Source organism: Erythrolamprus reginae, chromosome 1 (genome assembly GCF_031021105.1).
Source record: "Erythrolamprus reginae isolate rEryReg1 chromosome 1, rEryReg1.hap1, whole genome shotgun sequence".
NCBI classification, from domain to species: Eukaryota; Metazoa; Chordata; class Lepidosauria; order Squamata; family Dipsadidae; genus Erythrolamprus; species Erythrolamprus reginae.
Window position 1 is genome coordinate 22,870,750 of NC_091950.1, and position 27,487 is coordinate 22,898,236.

General features: G+C 42.3%; 1 protein-coding gene across 1 annotated transcript in view; it reads right to left on the bottom strand.

The window, feature by feature from the left end:
- REXO1 (RNA exonuclease 1 homolog) overlaps positions 1-21,016 on the bottom strand; it is a 69,325-nt gene extending 48,309 nt beyond the window's left edge. The window contains exon 1 of the mRNA XM_070747067.1: positions 20,738-21,016. Coding sequence (XP_070603168.1) covers positions 20,738-20,915 — 178 coding nt within the window. The 5' untranslated portion in view covers positions 20,916-21,016. The remainder of the gene's footprint in view (positions 1-20,737) is intronic.
- Positions 21,017-27,487: the final 6,471 nt, after the last annotated feature.

Below are 27,487 nucleotides of genomic sequence, written 5' to 3' on the forward strand. Positions count from 1 at the left end.
GGATGTGGATGTGTCTCCGTGTGTTTGTGGGGGGGGGGGGGGAGGGTGCTACTTTTTACCGGACACGGGTGTTGCGGGTTCGGGTAGGTGGGTTGGCGGGGTGTGTCTTATTTTTTCCAATATAAGACATACCCCGAAAGTAAGACATAGGGGGGCTTTTGGGGGTAAAAATAAAGTAAGACACTGCCTTACTATCGGGGAAACACGGTAAATGATTAAGGCACCAGGTTAGGAGCCAGGAGACTGTGAGTTCTAGTCCTGCTTTGGGTATGAAGCCAGCTGGGTGACCTTGTGCAGATCGCTATCTCTCAGCCCTGGGAAGAAAACAATGGCAAACACCGTCCAAGGAAAACTGCATGGCTTTTTTGGGGCAGCTGCCAGGAGTAAAAAACAGACTGAAATGCTCACAGAATTACATTTATGGCTACTTCACACTCTGAGGCACTTCAGGAAAATTATACTGAAACCACAACTCAAAAATTTTAGAAACCCTTGCAAGTTTCATTCCTCCAAAATCTGCATTTAAACACATGAATCTTTCTTGAACATCTGCAGTTCAAAAATTAACATGTCTATAATTAGTAAGGAAAGATGTTTATATGCACAGAATACTTGAATGTTGGTCAAATCATCTCCCAAACCCCTACGGAAGGGTTATCTTAGTAGCCCATTTTTTTAATTTAAAAAAAGAGCATTTCTTAAGCAGTTAAAAGATTCAGATTAACAAATATTGGAAAAGTCAATTTATCTATTTGTATTTCTGAAAAACTGCCATCACTGACAGCAAAATCAAATCTATAAGAATAAGTCAGACTTCACATAAGGAGCTTTTCACATTCCTAAAGTTAGCTCCTGTCATTGGGAAAAGTTCAAGAAAATAATACTACCTGTACAAATAGTCAATTTAAATTCTGGATACGTTCATTGAATAAATACCTACCAAGGATTTTAAGCTTACAAGGAAATGTACAAGACACAAAATGCATAAACATTTAATAACTCAGATCCTTTCCTTCTATACCAGTTATTGTGATGCAACATTTTAACCATGATCTTAATGTAATTTCAATTGCTCAGACAATGAACACTGTTCTGCTATTAAAAGCTGAAAAGGGAAGACTTAAGAATGTAAGTAATATTTTCTCTTCTACCTAACACTGTATACTAGATGATGCTGTTGAATTGATTTCTAAACTTTTTCTAGTCAATGTTTTAATATATAAGTCCAGAATGACTTAAAAGAAAATATGCTAACCAATATTTTGGACACAGGTGGCAAAAAAAGTGCTAAATAGCCACTGATGTTCAATTGTACCACCAGTATGTAAAAAGACTGCCACAGTATTATTTCTTTCTGACATATTAAAGGCAAAACAATCGTTGGACTAAAGTTTTCTTTTCTCTTTTTTTACCTGGATTCTCATGCACAGACAGACAATGGAGGTACTTGTTCATGCTTTCATCCAAAGGTGTCTTTCCCTTTTAAATGTTGCCACCCTGACACACCAAGCTATCAAAACACGTCCTGCTGTACAACTGCCAACTCTTGGACAGCAAAGATTGTTCAAGGCTGCAGGATAGCAGACAGGAAACGTGTCAGTCCCACCTTCACATGTACAGTACTGCTCTTAAAGAGGTACTTCCCTCTTAAATGGCCCTTTAAAAAAAAAAAAAAGTTCACATTCAGAACAACTGCCTCACACAAGCACCTCTCCAAACATACAGTAGATAAACTTCCATATTATAGAAACATAGAAACATAGAAGACTGACGGCAGAAAAAGACCTCATGGTCCATCTAGTCTGCCCTTATACTATTATAAACTATATAGTTTAATACTACTTGGAAGTTGCATCTGATTCATAACACAGCAACCATATGCGATAATGTGCTATCAGAAGCACAATTGTTTATTTATTTATTAGATTTGTATGCCATCCTTCTCTGAAAATTCAGGGCAGCTCACAGGATACAATGTAGATCTGAAGGTCAGCGGTTCAAATCTCATCACCGGCTCAAGGTTGACTCAGCCTTCCATCCTTCCGAGGTGGGTAAAATGAGGACCCGGATTGTGGGGGCAATAGCCTAGCTCTGTTAAAAAAGTGCTATTGCTAACATGTTGTAAGCCGCCCTGAGTCTAAGGAGAAGGGCGGCATAAAAATCAAATAAATAAATAAATAAATAAATGTAAAACAAAGCGTACAAAACAAATCTAATAAGTTAAAAAACCACAGCTGAAAATCCAGTATGTTAAAATCAATTCAATCATACCATGCATCACATTTACTGGTCAAGGGGTCTGGATCATAATTGCCCCAGGCCTGATGACATAGGTAAGTCTTGAGACTCCTGCGGAAGGCGAGTAGAGTGGAAGCAGTGCAAATCTATGGGGGGAGCTGATTCCAGAAGGCTGGGGCCCCCACAGAGAAGGCTCTTCCCCTAGGCCCCGCCAAACGACATTGTCTGGTTGACTGATTTTTAAAAACCTGTCTTTTTTTGGCGTCTCCTGAGAAGGAGCTTCTCAGTTGTGCTTTATGGTGGTGGATGTTCCCTTTCCCACACTTCTAGGACTTGATTGGTTCATGGTGTTGGGATTGTCAATAACTGGCATTCACTCCACACAAGAAGTCGACGTGGCGACAACTTTGGCAGGGGAATTTCTTGATGTTTTTAATGGTGAGCTGGAAAAATATAAGGGGTCCCCTGTTTCTTTTAACTTTAATCCTGCCGTGCATCCTGTCCACCTCAAACTAAGGCATGTCCCCTTCCTCTCCATCAAAAAGTTGATGCAAACGCGATAGGCTAATTACACAGGGCATATTGGAGCCGGTGGAACAATCAAACCAGATGGCAGTGTCTGGATTTGTGGCGACTATAAAAGTTCAATGAATTTGGCATTATGAAAGGCTTTGCGCATGCGTCCAGAGTAGACGCTCCCACGGAACGCTCTCCAGATGCGATTAAAGAAAACAAATCTTAACCCTCAACAGCCCTCCCAAGCTAAGTGAAAGTGATTTATGAGATAGAGAACTTGAAAGAGACTTCGAAAACCTGCTCGGATCAGCTAAAAAGAGGAGTTATAGACCAGAACTTCACTGCTAAAAAGTGAGTAAAACGACCAAGGGAAATGGCGACTATCCCAGATCTAGGGGGGAAAATGGACACACTCCTCCAGGCATTTACTAACGTGGGGGAACAACTTAAAGAAATGCAACTAGCCATGAAAGAAATGACAGATGGCATGAACGAACCGAAAGTTCAATCCAAAGATCAGGAGATAAGGATCTTGAAACTGGAGGCTGATAGGAAAAAACAAGAGCAGCGTATAAACAATTTGGAGGACAGGCAGAGGAGATCAAACTTACGATTGAGGGGCTTTAAGCAGGATTTTGGTGAAAATAAGAAATTAACCCAATTGATTTACCAATGGTTCCTGGAAAGTAAAATCACAGTGGACTTGGATGAAATTGAGAGAGTCCATCGGGCTTACGGTCCTCGGAAATTAACCAACCAAAAAGATATTCTGATAAGATTTGCCCTGGAGCGGAGAGCAGCCGAAGTTTTTACACAGCTTAAACAAACTGCAAATCTTCATTATAAAGGCTCTCCTGTCCGTGTCTTGAAAGATTTATCTCCCCAGACGCTGATGTTAAGAAACCAGATGAGACAAGTGACGAATATGCTGCATCAGAATAATCAGCGTTACACATGGAAACTTCCAGCCACGATTCTGATCTTCAAAGATGCCAAGACTTATTCTGCGAGCTCCCTGGAAGAAGGAATGCAAATGCTTCGACAGCTGGGAATAAATCCAGATATAAATCACCAAGCAATGTCAACAAAAGATACAATTAGAGCTGAAGGGGGGGAAGCAATTTCTCTGTTATCTATAGGAGATCCCAGCAGCCAAGAGAAGGAGGAAAGAATCATCGCATTAGAAAAGGAACTAGCTTTACTCCGAGAAAAGGGAAAGAAGGAGGAGGGACGCGTCACACGCCAAAAGAAGAAATAAGAAACAAGTATTGCATTGTATAACTGGTGTTGTTGTTCCCAGCTGACTAACTTTTTGGGTACAGTAGTCCCTCACCTATCGCTGGTGTTACGTTCCAGACCTGGCCGCGATAGGTGAAATCCGCGATGGGGAATTTATCGACTGATAGTACTTATTTAAGTATTTATATTGTAATTGTTTGGTAAGTTTTCATTGTTTTAAGTGTTTATAAACCCTTCCCACACAGTATTTATTTTAGATACAGTATTTAAATACAGTATTTACAATTTTAGATTTATTTTTTTTAAAAAAAAAACCTGCCAATCGAGTTTGGCGGGCTGTTTAAATCTGCCGATCGACTTCCTCAGAAACCCGCGATGAAGTGAAGCCGCAGTAGGTGAAGCGCGGTATAGCGAGGGACTACTGTATTTTTTTCCCTTTACAGTGATCCCTCGATTAGCACGGTCTCGATTAGTGCGAAACGCTACAACACGGTTTTTCAAAAAATATTAATTAAAAAATACTCCACGTTTTTTTTGCTATACCACGGTTTTTCCCACCCGATGACGTCATACGTCATCACCAAGAGTCACTTCTCTGTCTCTTTCTCTTTCTTTCCTGTCATTCTCTGCTTCAATCATTTTCTCATTTCTCTTTTTTTCTCCCCTTTTTTCTATCATTTCTCTCTCTCTTTCTTCCTCTCTCACACTCTCTTCCTCCCTCTCTCATCTCTTTCTTTCCTTCTCTCTCTTTCCTTCTCTCTCCCCCCCTCCACTTGCCCACGAGAAGAAAAAAAGCAACCTCTGCCGGGCAGCTCCCCTTGTGCCCCCGCTTTGTGCCTGCCTCTTGTCCCTCTCTTTTGGGGATTTTTTTTTCTTTTCTGTCTGAGTGCATCTGTGTGAGCGCGAGAGAGGGAGTGCGTGTATGTGTGTGTGTGTCTGTTGCGGCTTGGGCTGGTCGGCCTCGGAGGCGGGAGAAGGCGAAGAGGTAGCAAGCGGGGAACCCGGCGGGGTGGATGGCGGCGGCAGCATGTGTGTGTGTGGTGGCCGCCTTCAGCTTGGGGTCGCCACCGGCGTGCTCGAAGGACGCGCTGCCGCCCGCCTTGGAGCCCTCGAAAGCCTCGCCGTCTTCTGTGCTCTGCTCGCCGCTGCTCTCCAAGCGGGGCGCAGCGGCTGGGAGCGCGCGCCTTTTCTCCCCTGCGTGGATCCTGGCTAGCCGTCGCGCCTCTCTTGAAGATGGGGAGCCTGGCAACGCGCTGTTTTCCCCCATCGAGGACAATCGGGGTAAACTCTTTTGGTTGGGAACCAACCGGCCCGGTGCTCTTTTGGCTCTGTTGGGGTTTCCCCTTTGCCTGGGCAGCAGGAAGACCCAAGGAAGGTTCCTTTGGCCGCCCAACAGCTGATCTGCTCCGCAGCGCGGCAGCAGCGAGGAGCCGAAGATGGGGTTTCCCCTTTGCCTGGGCAACGGGGAAACTCCATCTTCGGCTCCTCACTGCTTCCGCGCTGCGGAGCAGATCAGCTGTTGGGCGGCCAAAGGAACCTTCCCTGGGTCTTCCCCGCTGCCCACACGCAAACTCCACCATCTGCGCATGTGCGGCCATGGGGGGAAAAGGGCGCGCATGCGCAGATGGTGTTTTTACTTCCGCACCACTATAACACGGAAAATCGATTAGCGCGGGAGGTCTTGGAACGTAACCCCCGCGCTAATCGAGGGATCACTGTAATATCTAAAGGAAGGAATGGGGGGGGGTTTTGAGGGTTACTATTTGACTCTTAAAGGAGTATTTTTGTTAGAGCGTACTAGAGGGATAGCAAAGCCATGGGTGCCTCTCGGAGCCAATGGAGTTTTCTTCCATTGATTCCCCCCTGGGGGAATGTTGAGGGAGGGGCACTTGGGTGGGGGTTCAAGATTATAAATGGAGAATCTTCCAATATGCTTCGCTTTACAGAGGGGAGAAACATAATTAAAAGGAATGGGTGAAAAAGTTCTGATGTCACTAAATGTAAACGGTTTGTCGTCACAGTTCAAACGTTACAGAATCATGAAACTGGCTAGGGATAAAAAAGTAGACTTTCTATTTTTATCAGAAACACATAAGGGGAGAAAAAGAAATGATAAATTAACAAACTGTAAGGATTGGGGAGGGGTATATGAGTCCAGAAGCAAAAATAATAAAAGTAAAGGAGTGGCAATCTTAATAAATAAAAGAGTTCCTTTTGAATTGACCCAGATTAAAAGGGACAAGGAGGGAAGGACGTTATTTGTTAAAGGAAAAATGAACGATAAGGTAATAACATTAGCAGTAATTTATGCGCCAAATGTAAACACAAAGCAATTCATATTAAATACAAAGCGTAAATTGAATAACTTCGCAGAAGGTACAGTGATTTTGGCAGGTGGTTTCAATATTGAACTGATAGCAGGGAAACAGGGAAAAAATAATTTGCCATTAAATAAATTAGGTATGATGGATCTTCATGACGAGGTGACAAATAGAGCCACGTTCTATTCAGCTAGGCATAACAAGTTTAGCTGCATCGACTATATATTAATGAACAAAATCAGGAATGCATATCTTAAAAGAGCTGAAACTGAAAGCATTTGGCTATCTGACCACGCCCCATTATTAGCAGTAATTGTATTTGACTCAAACAATAAACAAAAAATATGGAGATACAATCCTATTGTGTCAGGAAGAGAAGAAAATAAATTGAAACTCCAAAAAGAATTGATTGAATATTTTAAATTAAATGACACGGGAAATATGAAGCAATCAACAATTTGGGATGCACATAAGGCCTTTATGAGAGGGAATTGTATCAGTACCGAAATTTATATTTAAAAAAAATGTGAGACAGAAAGGAAAAAATTAATTAAAGATATTGAATTAACTCAAGAAAGATTGAAAAGTACAAGAAATGGGGAGTGGAACAATTTACTAAAAATTTAAAAAAAACAACTGAGACTTATGGATCAACAAATATGGAATAATATGAGATTGATTGTAAAGCAGAAAATTTTGGGATGGGGCAATAAATCAATGAAACAAATGGCAAATTATTAAAAAAAAAGAAAAGAAAAATCTTGTATACAGTGATCCCCCGCGTTTCGCGATCCCGATCATTGCGAAAGGCTATATGGCGATTTTTCAACCCGGAAGTAAAAACACCATCTGCGCATGCGCGCCCTTTTTTCTATGGGCACGCATGCGTAGATGGCGCCGGGCAGATCAGCTGCTTGGCGGCTTCCCTGGGTCTTCCCCCTCTTGCTGGCGGGAGGGCGAGCGGCGGGCATCAGCGAGGAGTTTGCGTGGGCGGCAGGGAAACCCCAGCGCCGCTTCCCAGCTGAGTCCTGAAGCCAAACGCGGAAGTTCGCTTCAGGACTCAGCTGGGAAGCGGCGCGAGCGAACGGCGTGGGTGGGCGAAGGGCGGGCGTGCGGGCAGGCAGGCGGCGGACAAGCGGCGGGCGGACAAGCGGCGGGCGCGGCATCAGCGAGGAGTTTGCGTGGGCGGCAGGGAAACCCCAGCGCCGCTTCCCAGCTGAGTCCTGAAGCCAAACGCGGAAGTTCGCTTCAGGACTCAGCTGGGAAGCGGCGCGAGTGAACGGCGTGGGCGGGCGAAGGGCGGGCGCGCGGGCAGGCGGTGGACAAGCAGCGGGCGGACAAGCGGCGGGCGCGGCAGCAGCGAGGAGTTTGCGTGGGCGGCAGGGAAACCCCAGCGCCGCTTCCCAGCTGAGTCCTGAAGCCAAACGCGGAAGTTCGCTTCAGGACTCAGCTGGGAAGCGGCGCGAGTGAACGGCGTGGGCGGGCGAAGGGCGGGCGCGCGGGCGGGCAGGCGGCGGACAAGCGGCGGGCGGACAAGCGACAGGCGCGGCAGCAGCGAGGAGTTTGCGTGGGCGGCGGGGAAACCCCAATCTTCGACTCCTCGCTGCTGCGGCGGAAGTAAAAACACCATCTGCGCATGCGCAGATGGTGTTTTTACTTCCGCACCGCTACTTCGCGAAAAACCAATCATTGCGAGGGGTCCTGGAACGGAACCCTCGCGATAATCGGGGGACCACTGTAGTTGCTTTAAGGGACAAGAAAGGTGTTACAAAACGTAGTAATGATGAATTGCAAAAAATAATGAAAGAGTTTTATGAAGAGTTATATAAAAAAGATCAGATTATTTTGCAAAAGATAGAGACTAAGGAGAAACTAACTGATGAAGATAAACAAATGCTAAACGGGACAATAACAAATGATGAAATTATTAGAGTTGTTAACGGACTGAAACCTGCCAAAGCTCCAGGCCCAGACGGACTTACGGGGGAATATTATAAGACTTTTGGGACTCAATTATTACCTCATTTGGGGAAACTATTTAATAACATACTTCAAACCTTCAACATTCCACAGTCATGGAAGACATCCGAGATTATCACTATTCCAAAACCAGATCGTGATTTGTTAGATCCGGGATCCTATCGCCCCATCAGTTTATTAAACCAGGACTATAAAATATTTATGAAAATTATAGCAAATAGGATAGAGAGTATCTTACCAAAAATAATTGGTGAAGACCAATATGGATTTGTTAAAGGAAGAAAGATTCACGAACCAATTAGAAATGTTGTTAATGTGTTACACCATGCTACCACTACCAAAAAGAAATTATGTGTTCTGAAATTAGATGTGTACAAAGCATTCGACAAAGTTAATCATAATTACCTGTTTCAACTTTGTAAGGAATTAAATATGGGAGAAAACTTCTGTCAAATTATAAAAGAAATTTATAAGGATAATATGGCCTATATTAGGGTAAATGGAAATAGAACAGAGAAAATTAATATACAAAATGGAACTAAGCAGGGGTGTCCACTCTCCCCCACTTTGTTTGCAATGGCAATTGAGGTTCTAGCAAATAAAATTAGAGATGATAGGGATTGGAAGGGTTACCGAATTGGGAAACTCGAATTGAAATTAAATCTCTTTGCAGATGATGCCATAATACTGTCTGAAACCCCCATTGAAATGATGCGAAAATTAATGGTGGTACTTCAGGAATTTAAAGACCAATCAGGTCTATCAATTAATATTGAAAAATCAGAAATATTCTGTTTGAATATAGGTCCCAAAGAGCAAATCGAGATACGAAAAAACTCAGGATTGAAATTAGGATGTAAAAAAATGAAATACTTAGGAATTTGGTTATTTAAAAACCCAAATAAAATTGCTGAGGCAAATTATAACTTAATATGGAAAAAAATGCAAAAGCAAATTAAAAAGTGGAAAGATAAAAGTTTGAGAAAAATGGCCAAAGTAAGAGCTCTTAAAATGATGATTATTCCAAAAATGATGTATTTATTCCAAGTTTTACCAGGTACCTTCCCAGGAGTAAAACTAAGGGAATGGGACACTAAAATGAATTATTGGATTGAAGGAAATAAAAAACCTAGAACAAGGAAACGATGGCTGATTGCCAGAGAAAAAGATGGAGGATGGGGGTACCCAAATTTAGAATTATATAGAGAGGCATCTCAAATAGAAAGATTAATGGAATTACAATTATTGACAGAAAAGAAGTGGGTGAAGCTTGAAAAGGAGATTAACAATGTTAAAAACAAAGAGATTTTATTTAAAAAATGGAGCAAAATTGAAATCAACAGATTAGCCGATCCTTTGAAAGCAGCTGTAGATATTTGGTCAAAATGGCAAGGGAAATTAGCAAATATGAACTCAAAATTATCAACGTTGCATGTTTTGAATATAAATAATGACATTAACCTAGATAGGGTTATAAAGGAATTAAACGATAAAGGCATAATGAGAATAGAACAATTATATGAAACAGACGGAAGAGTTAACAGAACTCGCCTCGAATGGTGGTTGGGCCAACAAAAATGGTTGCAGATTAATGCAATATGCAAATATTTGAATAAAACGGAGATTAAAGAGGCATTTTTAAGAGAAGAAAACTGTCTAGAGAAAATACTGAAAGAAAAGAGTAATGATTCAAAAGGACAGGCTAGTAAGATTTATAGTATGTTATTACAAGTGGAAGAGGAAGTGATTAAAGGCCTAACAAGATACTGGCAAAACGAATTACAGATCAATGAAAACGAGATGGAAGAAGTAGTAGAAAATATATATAAGATAAAGAACACAAGAATTAGAGAAATGAGAAGGAAAATCTTACACAAATGGTACTTCACGCCAGTAAAACTAGCACACTTCCAGAGGAAAGGAAAAGGAAACTGTTGGCATGGTTGCCAAATAAAAGGAGTTTTTATGCACATGCTCTGGGAATGTGCTGAAGTTCAAAAATTTTGGAAGGAAGTACAGAATGAAATTAACAATATGTTAAACATTAATTGGATAATCACGAAAGAATTAGCAATACTGGTTAAACCTGGGGAATTACGAGAATTTAGAGAAATCAAAACAGCAGCCTTGGAAAGTGCACAAGCAGTAGTGGTATTAGGGTGGAAGGACAGCAATAAATGGACAATCCAAAATTGGTACTGGTACATGGTGGACCACATTCACTTTGAAATTACGGAATCAAGAATAATTAACTGTGATGAAAATAAATTGGAGAAGCTGATGGCACGATGGAATAAGGTGAAAGATTATATTTTACGTAGAATATTTGACGACAATGTGAAAAATAAACTTCAATCACTCTTTGTATGTAAAGGAATGTAAACCGGAGCCAAGGAAGAAATTGTAATTTACTGTAAATAACTGAACCCCCTAATGGTGGAGGGGTTATTGGTGTTGGGCACTTTTTCTTTAAGTTTTGTTGTTGTTGTTGTTTGTTTGTTTGTTTGTTTGTTGTGGAAAAATTTAATTAAAAAACTTATTTAAAAAAATGAATTTGGCATTATCCCCGCAAGCATATCCGGTGCCAGTCGTATAACATATATTGCACTCGTTGGGAGAAGGTTCCATAATTGCTAAACTTGACCTCTCCCAGGCTTATCAGCAACTGCCGGTTGATTACCAAACCATTGAGACACAAACCATCATCATGCACTGGGGTGCTTTTTGGTGCACCCGCCTTCAATTCGGCCCCTGCAATATTCCAAGGACTCATGAAGCCCCTACTTTATGGTATTCCAGGAATAATCCCATGTTTTGATGATGTAACTGTCTCTGGTTCATCGAAGTTTGAACTTTTAAACAGGTTAGGCAAGTACTTTCAAAGTTCCAGGAAGTGGGTCTTAAATTGAAATCACATAAATGCGTTTTTGCCGTGCCTCAAGTAGAATTTTTAGGATTCCTTATCGATGCCTCAGGAATTCATCCAGCCCCAGCAAAGGCTAGAGCCATAACTGAGGCACCAGCCTCTCATTCTAAGGAAGAATTACAGGCCTTCTTAGGACTTTTAAACCTTTATTCTGTGTTTATCTGCACAAAGCCTCCCTCACTGAGCATCTTCATTGGTTGTTGGATAGAGGGGCAGTTTGGAAGTGGGGTCCAACCCTGGTGGCAGCATTCATGGCTGTCAAACAGGCGCTCACTTCTAATTCTGTGTTAGCACAATATTCTCCCCGATTACTGCTTGTTCTTACTTGTGACACTTCTCCTTAAGGTGTCGGGGCTCTTTTGGGTCACCGTTTGCCAAACGGCACTGAAGCCCCCATTTCTTTTTTTTTTCACGAATGCTCGCTAGGCCGGAAAGGAATTACAGCCAGATACATAGGGAGACTTTGGCATTGGTTGCAGGAGTACGACGTTTTCACTATATGGCCAAACATTTCAATTAGTTACTGATCACCAACCACTATTAGGCCTTTTGGCTGGTGACAAATAAGAGTCCAGAACTTCTATCCCCTCGATGACAAGGTGTACAGTATTCCTGGTCAATTATTCATATTCATTAATCTATTGGCCAGGGAAGAATATTGGCCATGCTGACCCCTTAAGCCATTGCCCTCTGTCTATTACCTTAGAAGATCCAGCCCCAACGTCTTCTGTGTTGGCTATTCAGGATTCCCCGGCGCATCTAACTGCTGCGGACGTTGCTAAAGCTCTCTACCGAGACATTATATTGTCCACAGTATATAGCTGGTTACTCAGAGGATGGCTAAAGAGCCATGATCAAGCTGGGTTTGCCCCTTTTTTGCATTGAAAGTCTAAACTATCTATAATGAAGGGGTGCTTATTGTGGGGAAGTCGTATCATCATTCTGCTTGTACTCAAGCGCTCTGTTCTGGACATACTCCACAAGGCCCATCTGGGAGTAGTCCGGTTGAAAGCCCTTGTGAGGGGCTGTGTTTGGTGGCCTAAAATCGACTCCGACATCAAACATAAAATTGCCAGTTGCCTTCTGTGCCAACAAATCAGAGCCACCCCACCTAAAGCTCAACCTCAGGAATGGGAAATACCAGACTGACCTTGATCCCGCCTGATGTTCATCACTTATCTCTAAATGGTTAGAGGTAAGCCTCCTACCATCCATGTCATCTTCCGCTGTTATAACCTGCCTTGGAGCTTTATTTGCCACACATGGCCACATTGCCCTTATCATATCTGATAATGGTCCTCAATTTACCTCAGCCACTTTTGAGTCTTTTTTGGCAGGGTTGGGAATTCATCATGGCCCTATAGCACCTTGTCACCCAGCCAGCAATGGCATGGCACAGCGGATGATCGGCATGACCAAGGAGTCATTAAGTAGGTTTACCCAGGGTATGCCAACAAAGTGTCAGAATTGTTGTTAGCTCAACATACAACACCCAGTACAGTGACTCATAAAACTCCAGCCGAGTTACTAATGGGGCGTAAATTGTCCTCCGTGTCCTTGGAGAGGGGCGGCATACAAATCTAATAAATAAAAAAATAAATTACGAACAACGCTGGATCGCTTGCACTGTTGTATGCCTCGTCTTCAGCATTTCCAGAAAACCACATTCGTGTGTTCCAAGTGGGTGATCTAGTGTTCGTCCGCTGATATTCAGAGAAGATTTGGTGGCCAGGAAACATTTCTAGCTTGAAGGGACCTTGATCTTACATGGTAACCCTTGAGGATGGTCGTGAGTGGCATTGCCACTTTGACCAAATGCGTCAAAGGATCCTCCCGACTATAACAGAAGATAACTGCCCAGTCGTTAGTCCAAACTTGGAGTTATCCGACAAGGAAACCGTCGATGTTTATTTACCTGTTCCCAATGGACTGGATGGCCAATCAGTTGGGACTGAGGAGTTGTCCCTTCGATCGCCTCCAGCAGTGGTGGATCCTGCAGTGGTTGACCCACCCTCTCCGTGCCGTTCTGGGCGAATTGGAAAGTGCCCGGTGCATTTAGAAGATTTTGTATGCACCAGCTAAAGGGGGAAGGGGTGTAATGTATTAAGGCCATTACCGGGGCATGTGCAGGTGGAGTATGAATAATGGTTTGAATAATTGGGTCATTACTTTGATGCTATATATATGTATCGCTGCGTGGCGCCTTGTTCTTTTTTTAGATGTTTATTGCTTGAATAAACCTTGTTTTGCTTACTTTGTCGGCCTCCAATTCAACAAGATACACAATCACGACTGCAGGTAGGCAGCTAGCTCTGTTGTTTAATAGGCTCTAAGTAAAATTTCTACATTAACAAAATTTATACCTAAACAACAGAATATAGGAACAAAAAATCATAGCAATAATCTGACCTATCCTCCTCCCCTCCTTTCCCCTCGCTTCCTTTTGGTTTCAGGGTGGGAGGGAAAACCAAATAAAAATGGGAAGGACAGAAAATGGTGCATGGCTGCAAAATAGGAGAAGGGCATTCTTCAGCCACTTCCTGTGATTGAAAAGTTGAGATGACCCAAGCCGGGGTGGTGGTGATTCTAAGTTACCTCGCTGCTGGTTTGTTTCCTTCAAGATGGTGACCACATGCACAGTGCCAGAAACTCTGCTTCTGCACATACTAAGAAAGAAAGAAAAAATTCAGAGGAATATGGCCAATTGCCGCGGTGACACAGAGTTTCCCATGCTTCACAGGAAATTCTGATACCCATGACACTTGGGGGGACCTAGTTCGGTCAGAACCAGGTCGGAATCACCCTGGAGGGGGACATCGTCAGGTTTCCTGGGAAGGGTGGCAACCTCTCCAGAGAGTCAACAAAAAGTCCTTGACCAGCGGCACTGGGAAATGACTTGTTGTCCTAGCCGCTGCAGCTGCACCCAACAGGATTGTTAATTTAAAAATTGGATGTCACCTGGAAAGAAGGCTAAAGATTAAGTGCTGAAGAGAAGAAATGAAACTAAAGTTGATGAGTTACATTGCCGAGATGAAGACTTGAGACTTTTTTATCAAGTAGGAAAAAGGGGGAGAACAAAAGTTAAAGGAGGCCAAGTGGCTACTTATTGTACAGAATATCAATAAAAGATTATTGAGGAAATACATTAAAGGAGTGATAACTACTTGACTCACTTGAAATAACTTGTGAACTGTTGCTTTGCTATTTTAACAGCATGGAGGCAGGGAAGTTTAAAGATAGTGTTGACTGCTGTAAGGATTTACAAAGATGTTTCATGGAGTTTGCAGATGGAGTGATAAAAGAAATGGAGAAAGTATTAAAAGACAATAAAGACTTTAGAAGTACAATAACAATGGAACTGGAACGAATTTGGAACAAGAGTCCAGCAGACAAGAGAAAGAAGCAGAAGAAGCAGTTCAAACAGAGAATTACAGCAAGTTTCAGAGATAAAAGAAGATACTAGAAATGGACATATTAATGATTTTACTGAAATATATGATAATTATATAATTAAGTGATAAATTTGGGGAAATACTATTATTTTATATTTTAGATTTGTATTAATTGGATCTGCTGAAATAATGACATATTATTGTGTGTGTTTGCTTTTAATAATGGGGTTTTTAGTGTTTTTTAAATTATTAGATTTGTTTTTTACATTGTTCTTGTTATTGTTGTGAGCCGCCCCGAGTCTACGGAGAGGGGCAGCATACAAATCTAATAAATAAATAAATAAATAAATAAATAAATAAATAAATAAATATTTATTGGTGATATTAGAGGGGAATATACAGTATAATGAATAAGTAATGATGGTTGATTCCTATTTGATTATTTGATCATTATTTATTATATAATGACTTTTTCTAACGTAATGGATTATATCTATAAATATATTGGATGGTTATAATTATGTTTTTAATTTGGTGGAGTAAGCTAAAAATTGTTAAAACCGGCATTTAGAGAGGAAAAGAATCACAATTAATAATGGATGAAATGACTTAATCTTGAGAAATTTGGGGTTCTAAATGACTAATAGTTGATGATAAAAACATTGACATTGATATTGATAAATTTTATTTAAGAATTAAGTTTAACATACATATTTAAAAGTAATTAATTATATAATGAAGTATTAATTTTGGGAAATTATAATTATATTACAGATCGGTACAAATTGGACGTGTGGAAACAAAGTTAAAATGTTATATTTGAAGGATTAGAGGGGAAAACACAGTATAATGAAAAATGAATCTGTTTAAGCTTTGAAATTGGAAAACTATTGGCCTTCTCCTGTATTGTAAAAGACATTAGTTATATAAGATATAAAATATTTAATATGAATTGACGTTTAAATTCTGAAAATATGTAATTGTGGAAATTAATGAAGCACAATGGCTTTGATTTATTAAGCAAGAGAGAATAACTAGAAGAGGAATTAAATAATAGCATTAAAATTAATTGGAGAATAAAACAATCTGTGTAAACTGAGTGATAAAATTAGACAAAGGAAGCAGCATGAGATTAATGACATTAATGACATAGAATAATAGATATGAACCTAAGTAGTATTAATGATATTTAGTAGATGATATATGTTTACTAAGTTGACCTATATGATGTATGTTGTTGGTTTTTTTACTGGGAAGAAAAATAAGAAAACATTCTTGCAAGTAAAATTATCCACTCAAGGAAGAATTTAGAGAGCGTAACAGGAAGTAAGAAAGGAGAGAAAGAAGAGATGGAAGGGGAAGTAGAAAAGGAGGAAGGAAAGAGGAGAAAGGAGAGAGAGGAGGAGAGGCAGAAAAGCAAGGAATGAGATGGTAGTAGGAAAAGGGAGATAAGGTGTAGGAAAGTAGGTACAAGAAGTAGAATATCCACCTGATAGAAAGAGGGGAGTAGAGAGAGGGAAGAGTGAGATGGATTGAATAATAAAATTAAAACTGGAATGTAACTTTGGTTATTGTACTATTATTTTTAAGCAACAATATATGTATATTAACTTCTAACTAAAGGTATTTGTAATGTATGTTATCTATGTTTTTGATGTGGAGGAAAAAAAGTTTAAAAAATTATTGGAAAAAAAAGAAGGAAAAGTTCAAAACATTTTTTTTTAAAAAATAGCAGTGCCCATGGACCAGTCTAGTTTGGTGACATCATTGTGACGTCACTAGCGGGTCATTACCGGTTTAGGCGAACTGGTCCGAATTGGGAGGAACCCACCCCTGATTAAATGTAACATTTCCCTATATCATTCTTGGAGTCTATCATTTTTAAACACTCTTTCAGCTTAGTCTCAGTCTTGTCCAGTAAAGCTTCCTCCTCTTCTCTAACATTTTTTAAAACTTTTAAGATATAAAGTACTTAATGGGAATGTACAATACCACCAAATATGTTATTTGTTTAGTGATCATTCAAATTTACAATGGCACTCAAAAAAGTGGTTTATGACCATTTTCACACTTACAACTGGTGCAACATCTCCATGGTCACATGACCAAAGTTCAGGCAATTCAGATCGACTGACGTTGTAGTGAAGGTTAGAGATGAGCGTCCTCATAATAATACGCTACATGAATGCTAAGGGCATGAATGCTGCTGCGATTCATCGCAAAATCGTCTCAGTTTATGGAGAAGACGTGATGTCAAGGCAGCATGTGACAAAATGGGTGTGGAATTTCAATTTCAGAAGGAGAGAAATTCATGATGAAAACAGAAGTGGACGGCTGTCCGTTGTGACTGATAATGTGCTCTGAAAATTGAATAAAATTTTCTCTGTGATTGCCATTCACCAATTGACGATGTACATGTACTTTATCCAAACATTTCACGAACTGTTGTTCATGAAATCATAAGTGATCGACTGAAATATCGCAAGTTGTTTGTGCGGTGGATGCCCAAGACGCTTACTGAAGCGCACAAAATCGATAGTCGGCCCTGCCCAATAATTTCTTGACAGTTTTGAGATTGAAGGCAAGGCTTTTCTCAACTGTATAGCGACAGGAGATGAAACTTGGGCTTATCCCCATACTCCAAAGAGCAAACATAAATCGATGCAATGGTGCCATACCTATTCTCCTTCAGCCCAAAAATTCAAAAGTTAGCAATCAGCGAGAAAAATCATGGCGTCAATGTTTTGGGACAGAAAAGGGATTATGCTCGTTGGTTTTTTGGAAAGAGGTGAAACAATCAATGCTGCGAGATATTGTGAGACCATCAAGAAACTTTGCCGAGCCATCCAAAACAAATGTTGTGGGATGCTGATGGCGGAGGTCTGTCTCGTTCATGACAATACATGTCCACACACTGCTCATGCAACATAAGAATTGTTGACTACATTGGGTTGGGATGTTCTAAGGCACCCCTCTCACACACCCAACCTCAAACTCAGAAACTATCATCTGTTCATTATATTGAAGGAACACCATGGTGGGAAACACTTTTCCGACGACAACAAGGTGAAAACCGAAGGGACGAACTGACCGAAAAGGGCGGCAGGAGACTACTATGACACAGGCATTAAAAAACACGTCCCACGGATGATAAAATGTATTGAACTGAATGGTGATTATGTGGGAAAATAATGTAATACCTATGCTACAATCCATGTAACTTTTATTAAAATATATTCATTCTTTGCATTCTTTGCATTTTAAAAAAAATCTTGTAACCTTATTTTCTGGATAACCCTCATCCAGCCGTAGTTTGAAGGAACAAACATGATATACACTCTACACTGCCCATACATATTACCTACCAGGTTCTTTCCTTCCATCAATTTAATTTTAGTGTTTGCACTAAAACCAAAGGTGTGGGAATATCTTATCAATACACCTTCTTGGAAACCGATGTTTGGTAACTGGCCATGCATAGTACAGCAGTGACTTCATGGAAAAAAACAAGCCTGCCTGGCAGCTACCTAGCGAGCAAGCTGGCAACTTGTTTTAGAACAGAATAGAGCTGGAAGGGACCTTGGAGGTCTTCTAGTCCAACCCCCTGCTCAAGCAGAACCTATACCATTTCAGATAAGTGACTGCCTAGTCTCTTTTAAGAAAAAAATCTCCAGTGATGAAGCACCCACAATTTCTGAAGGCAAGTCATTTCACTGGTTAATTGTCCTCAATGTTAAGAAGTTTTCTCCTTAACTCCATGTTGCTTCTCTCTTTTTTATTAGTTTCCATCCATTGTTTCTTGTCTTGCTTTCTGGTGCTTTGGAGAATAGGTTTATTTTATTTATTTATTTATTTATTTTGTCAAGTATGTAATTGTAATACACATAGATATAACATTGTTTATATACATAAGATGGGTACTGATAAGAGGGAACAATTGGACAGGGACAGTAGGCACGCTGGTGCGCTTATGCATGCCCCTTACTGACCTCTTAGGAATCGGGTGAGGTTGACTCCTTCTTCTTTGTGGCAGCCCCACAAATTTATTTATTTACTTATCTATTTGATTTCTATGCCGCCCTTCTCCTGGGACTCAAGGCGGTTCACAGCATGTAGAAATCTATTACACATTAAAATCCTCATAATTAAAAGTTAATAATCCATTCATCCATCATCCATCACACATTGATTCATTGGGTGGGGCAAGGTGTTAGAAATTCAATGGCCCCAGGCTTGCCTGCAGAAGTCTTTAAATGTTTACAGAAGGCAGGGAGTTGAGGCAGTATAGATCTCCAAGGGGAGCTCATTTCATAGGGCCGGGGCCGTCACAGAGAAGGCTCTTCCCCTAGGCCCCACCAAACGACATTGTCTGGCTGGCGGGACCTGGAGAAGGCCAACTCTGTGGGACCTGACTGGCCACTGGGATGTATGAGGGAAATACTGGAAGACTGCTATCACATTGCCCCTAATTCTTCTTTTCTTTAGACTAGCCAAAATTTCAAACTCTTGCACCTTCACCAGCTTCAACTGAAGAAGCTAGGGAAGGAGAGTGCCCTTTTTTTACTTTTGCCCATCTGTGCCAACAACACGCAGCCAGGGACGAACCTTTCCCCAAATGCAGAGGCTCCCTTTAAATTTACCAGGCCATTTCCAAAGCTAGCTGTTACAAACGACCAGAACCACACTTGGTGATACCGATTTCCATAAATTGTGCCTTGCGAGGAAACATCCTGGTACAAAAAAAGGAACTGTGGATCCAGAAGGCACCGATGACAGCCAACATCTACATACACACCAACACAAACACACACACTACAGACAAGTTTTTTTTCCCTTTAAATCCACTTGAATTGCTTACAATAACTTATGAACATACGCATTTTTTTTCTTCTTCCTCCTGCAAATGCAATATGGGAGTCAGGCGGTAGTGGGTTCCTACCAGTATGGATAATTGCATGCATCTCCGCATCTCTGGCATGTGCGCACACGCACATCCGAGCGACAGTTTGCTTCTGCCCATGTGCAGGAAGCAAAATTTCATGAGGGGGTTGCACATATGTGCAAGATTTTGGTAATTTTTTGTTTCTGCGCCAAAATCTCGCATGCATGCGCATCCCCTCATGAGATTTTGCTTCATGCACATGCGCACAAGCAAACTCTCGCTTGGACATGTGCACGCCAGACGCGGAGCTGCACGCAATTATCCAAACCGGTAGGAACCCAATACTGGAGTCAGGGAGAAGGAGGAGGAGGCATAGCTCCCCTGGGGGAGATTTCCCTGAACGAGCCAGGGTGTCACAGTGGTTAGAGTGCAGCCCTGCAGGCTACTTCAGCTAGCTGCTAGCTGTAGTTCAGCAGTTTAAATCTCATCACCTGCTCAAGGTTGACTCAGCCTTCCATCCTTCTGAAGTGGGTCAAATGAGGACCCAGATTGTTGGGGACAATAGGCTGACTCTGTAAACCGCTTAGAGAGGGCTGTCAATGCACTAGGAAGCGGTATATAAGTCTAAATGCTATTGCTATATTCTGCCCACCCACCCCAGGTTCAGGAAAGCTGTTCCATGCGTGTCAATGGCTGCTCCCGACTAACCCACATTGAGGTATGAGTAACTCTGATGGGGGGGGGGACGGACCAAGGCTCTCCGTTGCTTTCCTCCCATTCAAAACCCTCTCGAGAAATTCCCCTCGCACCCTTAACAAGGTTTCTTCTCCTTTTCCCAGATCAGGGAGAGGAAGAAGCCCCGCCTCAATGAGACACACCCACATCCCATGGGACAGGGTGGGTTAATAAAGCCGGCCGGGTGGGGTTGGGGGTCGCGCTCGCTGTAATAGAGAGAACAGGGGATTTCTTTAATGTAAAGTAATAATAATAATAATAATAATAATAATAATAATAATAATAATAATAATAATAATAATAATAATAATAATAATAATAATAATAATAATAATAAGCCAATCACGTCCACGCTTTTACACGCCGCCTTTTTCCCACGCGAGACAAGGGACGCCGGTGCTTTCCGTCCCCGCCCCCGACTTCAACAGCGCCACGGAGCACGGGTAGTGGGGGCTTTTTTTCCTCAAGACCGCGGTTGGAGGAGAGGTCACCATTGCCGTCCGATTACCTCCGACTGTAGCGGGGCGTCTGCTCGGACCAGACAGGGCCAAAAGGCGTCGAGGCGGTATAGGGCCATCGGTGGTGTGATGGGCCCCGGGCGGGTGTCTGAAGTGGCAGTAGGGCCTCCCGCAGGCCTGCCCGTAGGGACATTCGATGCCGCGGAAGAAGCCGCTCGAGCGGAGCATCCCGGCGTCGCATGAGAAGAAAAGCAGGTCGCGGAATCCCCCCAACCGTCGCTTTCCTCTCAGCTGAATTTTCGCAGCTTCAGGCTGCGGCCATCTTGCTTTCGGGCAAGAAAGTATCGTTTCCACAAGTTATGGGCGCATGCGCAAGAGGCAGAGCGACGAAAGAAGCCTGCTCCGACGTCTCCACTAAAGGAAAGACGGAGGAAGAAAAGAACAAGGTAGCCATCTTATTTAAAGGAAAAGAAGCGGAGTCCCGAAGGCGCATGCTCCGTTCAGAAGTCGGCTGTGACTTTAAGGCAGAGAGGTCAAAGGTGTGCGCCAGGGGATAGACGCTGAAAGCTTCGCCGCCATCTTGGTTAAGGACAACAGAAGGAATGCGCGTTCGCAATTGAATAAAATAGGGCAGGTCCCTTCCGGGTTTTGCATGGCAACACAGCTGATTTTGCTTTAAGGTGGCTACCAATGTGCCTGCTAAAAAATGACTACTGTAGTGTGGACGGTGAAACGAAATGCATTGATATACAGATTTTAAGAATACAAGAAATCAAAATTTAGCACTTTTCTCTACATTCAAGAAAAAAGGCCCCAATTATAAAGTTGGCAAAGCTGAATTTGAAACTTCCATCCTTGTATCCTTAGAGCAGTGTTTCCCAACCTTGGCAACTTGAAGATATTTGGACTTCAACTCCAAGAATTCCCCAGCCAGCGAATTCTGGCTGGGGAATTCTGGGAGTTGAAGTCCAGATATCTTCAAGTTGCCAAGGTTGGGAAATACTGCCTTAGAGCACTGTGCACAAAATGCTAGCTGGGGAATTCTAAGAGTTCGCCTGTCTTAAAACTGTCCAGGTTGTGCATTGTTAAATGGTTTTTTTCCTCAGGAGAAACTCAACCCAGGAGACAATTCAACTCACAAGCAATTAGGAAAGTAGACAGATGCTGCTAAGCATGTGAGGAAGGCATGGAAATTGGATACCGGCTCTTTATTTGATCCTCACAACTGGCAGCAAAAACTGAAATCCCATTGAGAATATCAAGCTTGGTTCCCCTGCTTTTATTATTGAAAAAGGGAGGAACATCTTGCAGTATTACATGTACATAGTCTGCTGAAATTGGATGGGCAATACATTTAAATAAAATGGATTTTAAATACGCGTGCATAAGCACGCCAGTGTGCCTTCTGTCCCTGCCCTAATGTTTCTCATAGTACCAATATCATGTATATAAACATTGTTATAACTTTGAATACTACCAATATGCACTTGACAAAAATAAATAAATTTCCATGAAGTATGCTGAGCTGTTGCTCTGTATAGTGGACAGTGTGTTCTGTGAAGCCTAAATTAACATTTAGCTGCAAGTTGTGTAAAAGCCATCAATCCTAGGAGTCATTAAAAAATAATAATTGTAAAAAAAAAAAGAACACTTATATTTTGCATAAGATTCTCCAGTGAGCTAAGGATGACAAATCGATTGATTTGTCTCCTTTAGCTCACTGGAAAATCTTACAAAATGTAACTTGTATATAGGGCAGTGATGGAGAACCTATGGTAAGGGTGCCACAGGTGGCACGCAGAGCCATGTCTGCTGGCACGCAAACTGTTTCCTTAGCTCAGTTCTGACGTGCATGCATGTTCCAGCCAGCTAGCTGATTTTTGGCTCTCACGGAGGCTCTAGGAGGGTATTTTTGGCTTCCAGAGAGCCTTCGGGGGGATGGGGGAGGACACAGTTTACCCTCCCCTGGCTCCAGGGAAGGCTTTTCAGCTGTCGCGAGGGGGGCGTTTGCCCAGGTTCGCCTGGTGCACCAGTTGTGGCCCTATCTGGATTGAGAGTCATTGCTCAAAGTCACTCATGCCCTCATCACCTCGAGGATCAACTACTGTAATGCTCTCTACAAGGGGCTACCTTTGAAGAATGTTCGGAAACTTCAGATTGTGAAGAATGCAGCTCTGAGAGCAATCATGTGCTTCTCTAAGTATGCCCATGTTACTCCAACACTCCGCAGTCTGAACTGGTTGCTGATCAGTGTCCGATCACAATTCAAAGTGTTGGTTATGACCTATAAAGCCCTACATGGCATCGGACCAGAATATCTCCAGGACCGCCTTCTGCCGCATGAATCCCAGCGACCAGTTAGATCCCACAGAGTGGGCCTTCTCCGGGTCCCGTCGACTAAACAATGTCGTCTGGGGAAGAGCCTTCTCTGTGGTGGCTCCGACCCTCTGGAACCAGCTCCCCCCAGAGATAAGGATTGCCCCCACCCTCCTTGCCTTTCGGAAACTCCTTAAAATCCACCTCTGCCATCAGGCATGGGGGAATTGAAACATCTCCCCCTTGCCCATGTAGTTTCTGTGTATGATTCGATTGTGTGCTTTTTATATATATATTGGGGTTTCTTCTGGATTTTTTAACCTAAAACTGTAATTTAGATTGCTAAATATTAGATTTGTTACTATGTATTGTTTTTTACCATTGTTATGAGCCGCCCCGAGTCTACGGAGAGGGGCGGCATATAAATCCAATAAATCTAATCTAATCTTTTGAGCATGGGGAGGGCAAAATATGAACCTATTGGGCCCACCAGATATTGGGAAACAGGCCATTTCGGACAGGGGCAGCATACAAATCTAAATAAACTAAACTAAACTAAACTAAACATTTCCGGCCTCCAGAGAGAAGGGGGCAAGAGAAACTGTTTTGGCCATCCCTACGCATTTAATTATTGGTGTGAGCAGTTGTGTATGTGCAATAGTGCATGCCCACGCTCTTGTCACCCAAGGGAAAAAAGCTTTGCCATCACTGATATAGGGCCATGATGACGAACCTATGTTACGCGTGCTACAAGTGGCATGCGGAGCCATATCGGTGGGCACACAAGATTGAAGTTAGCAAACTGGATAGTTCTGGCCTCCGGAAGGACTCCGAGGGGAGGTGGGGAAGGCCATTTTTGCCCTCCCCAGGATTCTAGAAAGGCTCTAAAGCTTGGGGAGAGCAAAAAATAAATGTGCCATCGCGTGCCAGGAGCAGGAAGGTTGACGCATGTATGCGCAGGGAGGCCCACATGCAATTATGGGTGCGGGCCTGCAGGCATGCGCCCCATCCACATCCCCCCCTTTTTTGGCTTACAAACCCAAAAGGGTACGCCATCACTGATATAGGGTATGTTCAAAAAAATCAAGATATATGCAGTAATATATTGATGCATGCTATATTTATTTGTTTGTTTGTTTATTTGTTTGTTTATTTATTTATTATTAGAGTTGAATGGGACCTTACAGGTCATCAAGTTCAACCCCCTGCCTGAGCAGGAAATCCTACAGCACCCCAGCCAAATGGCAGTCCAATCTCCTCTTGAAAATGTCCAAAGTTGGGGAGTCCACAACCTCCGCTGGCAGGCCGTTCCACTGGTTGATCGCTCTCACTGTCAGGAAATTCTTTCTTATCTCCAGGTTGAATCTTTCCTTGGTCAGTTTCCAACCGTTGTTCCTCGTCCGGCCCTCTGGTGCCCTGGAAAACAGTGTGTCCCCCTCCTCTCCGTGGCAACCCCTTAAGTACCTGTATACAGCTATCATGTCCCCCCCTAGCCCTTCTTTTTACTAGACTATCCATGCCCAGTTCCAGCAACCTTTCCTTGTATGACCTGGTCTCTAGTCCCCTTATCATTTTAGTTGCTCTTTTCTGCACCCTTTCCAGAGTCTCTATATCTTTTTTGAAGTGTGGTGACCAGAACTGGATGCAATACTCCAGGTGCGGTCTGACCAGGGCCTTATAGAGTGGTATTATTACCTCTCTGGTCTTGGAGTGTATCCCCCTGTTCATGCAGCTTAGGATTGTGTTGGCTTTTTTAGCTGCTGCTAAAGACAAAGCTTTGGCCACAGAGTTGTGGCTGTCATCTTGACTTTCCTGACCACCTTGCTGACATCCCTACTTGCATGAGAATCCTCTTCTTCCCCCTCCCCCCACCGCCCCTCGGGATTTTGTCCAATGAAACCTGTGCTCTAGCCAAGAAGATTTTAAAAATACTGTATGTAGATGACTGCAGAGGCTGAAGCTGTGATTTGCTTTTCTAGATCTGGCATCTTCCAGATCGTTCAGATTGAGCTCAACATGGAAATCCCAACAGGATTGCTACTTTTGAATTCTAGGATATCATCCCAATGTCTCTGGAAGACACCAGATTAGAGAAGGTTGAGACATGCCAATTTTGATAGACAGCTTAGGCCAGTGATGTCGAACCTATGGCATAGGTGCCACAGGTGGCACACAGAGCCATAACTGCTGGCACATGAGCTGTTGCCCTAGCTTAGCTCCATTGTGCAAGTGTGTGCCGGCCAGCTGATTTTTGGCTTGCACAGAGACCCTGGGAGGGCGTTTTTGGCTTCCAGAGAGCCTCCAGGGGGTTGGGAGAGGGCGTTTTTACCCTTCCTCATCTCCAGGGAAGCCTTTGGACCGTGGGAAGGGCGAAACACAAACCTACTGGACCCCTCAGAAGTTGGGAAGCAGACCATTTCCGGCCTACAGAGGACCTCCGGGGAGCAGGGGAAGCTGTTTTCAGCCTCCTGAGGCATTGAATTATGGGTGTGGGCACTTGCACATCCAATAGTGCCTACACATGCTTCTTCAGCACCCAAGGGAAAAAAGGTTCACCACAGAAACATAGAAACATAGAAATCTAACGGCAGAAAAAGACCTCATGGTCCATCTAGTCTGCCCTTATACTATTTTCTGTATTTTATCTTAGGATGGATATATGTTTATCCCAGGCATGTTTAAATTCAGTTACTGTGGATTTATCTACCACGTCTGCTGGAAGTTTGTTCCAAGGATCTACTACTCTTTCAGTAAAATAATATTTTCTCATGTTGCTTTTGATCTTTCCCCCAACTAACTTCAGATTGTGTCCCCTTGTTCTTGTGTTCACTTTCCTTTTAAAAACACTTCCCTCCTGGACCTTGTTTAACCCTTTAATATATTTAAATGTTTCGATCATGTCCCCCCTTTTCCTTCTGTCCTCCAGACTATACAGATTGAGTTCATCAAGTCTTTCCTGATACGTTTTATGCTTAAGACCTTCCACCATTCTTGTAGCCCGTCTTTGGACCCGTTCAATTTTGTCAATATCTTTTTGTAGGTGAGGTCTCCAGAACTGAACACAGTATTCCAAATGTGGTCTCACCAGCATTCTATATAGCGGGATCATAATCTCCCTCTTCCTGCTTGTTATACCTCTAGCTATGCAGCCAAGCATCCTACTTGCTTTCCCTACCGCCTGACTGCACTGTTCACCCATTTTGAGACTGTCAGAAATCACTACCCCTAAATCCTTTTCTTCTATGCTGGATTTCGTATTTCATCACCAGTCGGGCGCTTCCCAAGCACCTAGGACTGCGTGATGTAGCGGCGAATTATGTTTGCCGATCCCAGTAAAGCGGCCTTTTGCAATTGACAGATGGAGATTTTGTCAATTCCAATGGTTTTCAAATGTCCAGAGATCCTTTGGCACTGCGCCCAGCATGCCAAGTACCACTGGGACCACTTTCACGGGCTTATGCCAGAGTCGTTGCAGCTTGATTTTTAGATCTTCGTATTTCACTAATTTCTCTAGCTGCTTCTCAATTCTGCTGTCTCCTGGGATTGCGATGTCGATGATCCATACTTTCTTTTTCTCCATGATCACAATGTCTGGTATGTTATGCTTCAGAATTCGGTGAGTCGGAAGTCCCACAGTAGTTTTGCTTGCTCATTTTCGACCACTTTTTCGGGCTTATGATCCCACCAGTTCTTTGCCACTGGTAAATGGTAGTTTCGGCACAAGTTCCAGTGGATCATCTGTGCCACAGCATCATGTCTATGCTTGTTATTGTTGTTATTGTTTATTATTATTATTATTATTGTTGTTGTTGTTGTTGTTGTTATTATTATTATTATTATTATTATTATTATTATTATTATTATTAAACTTTGAATGCCGCCCAACTCCTGGAGGACTCTGGGTGGCTAAATCTGTTAAACTTCTTCAAACACGCACACGTTAAAGAGAGGAGCCTGTTTTTGTTCGTTTTATTTAAAAATAGAACAGAGAAAATACACACAAAAATGGTGCACCAGATTTCAGTGCTTATTATTAAAAATACAGATTTAGAGAAAATGAAAATAACTCCTTCTCAACTCAAACACAGCACACAACAGCATGCAACAGATACACTGATCAAAAATACAGAGATGGGTTTTAAAGCAGAGGGCCCACTAGAGCATAAACATGTGTACATAATCATGTAAAATAAATGCGTCTGAAAAACCGTTTTCATCACTTTTCCATTAGCAATCGCCATAGAGGTTCTGGGACTATAAACCTTTAAAAATCATGCGTTCTGGCAGAGGTGTGGGTTCTTGGTAAAAGATTGATTTTCTACATATATTATTTTTCTCTCTTCCTGTATTTCATCAGAGGACACTATTAATTATAAATGCATGGGGAAAAGATAAAGAGGGGTGGTCTTTTGTTCTAATAAAAAAATACTGTAGCATCTCCTCCAAAATCAGAATCCTTCTCTCAAACTTTGGAAGTGCAACAC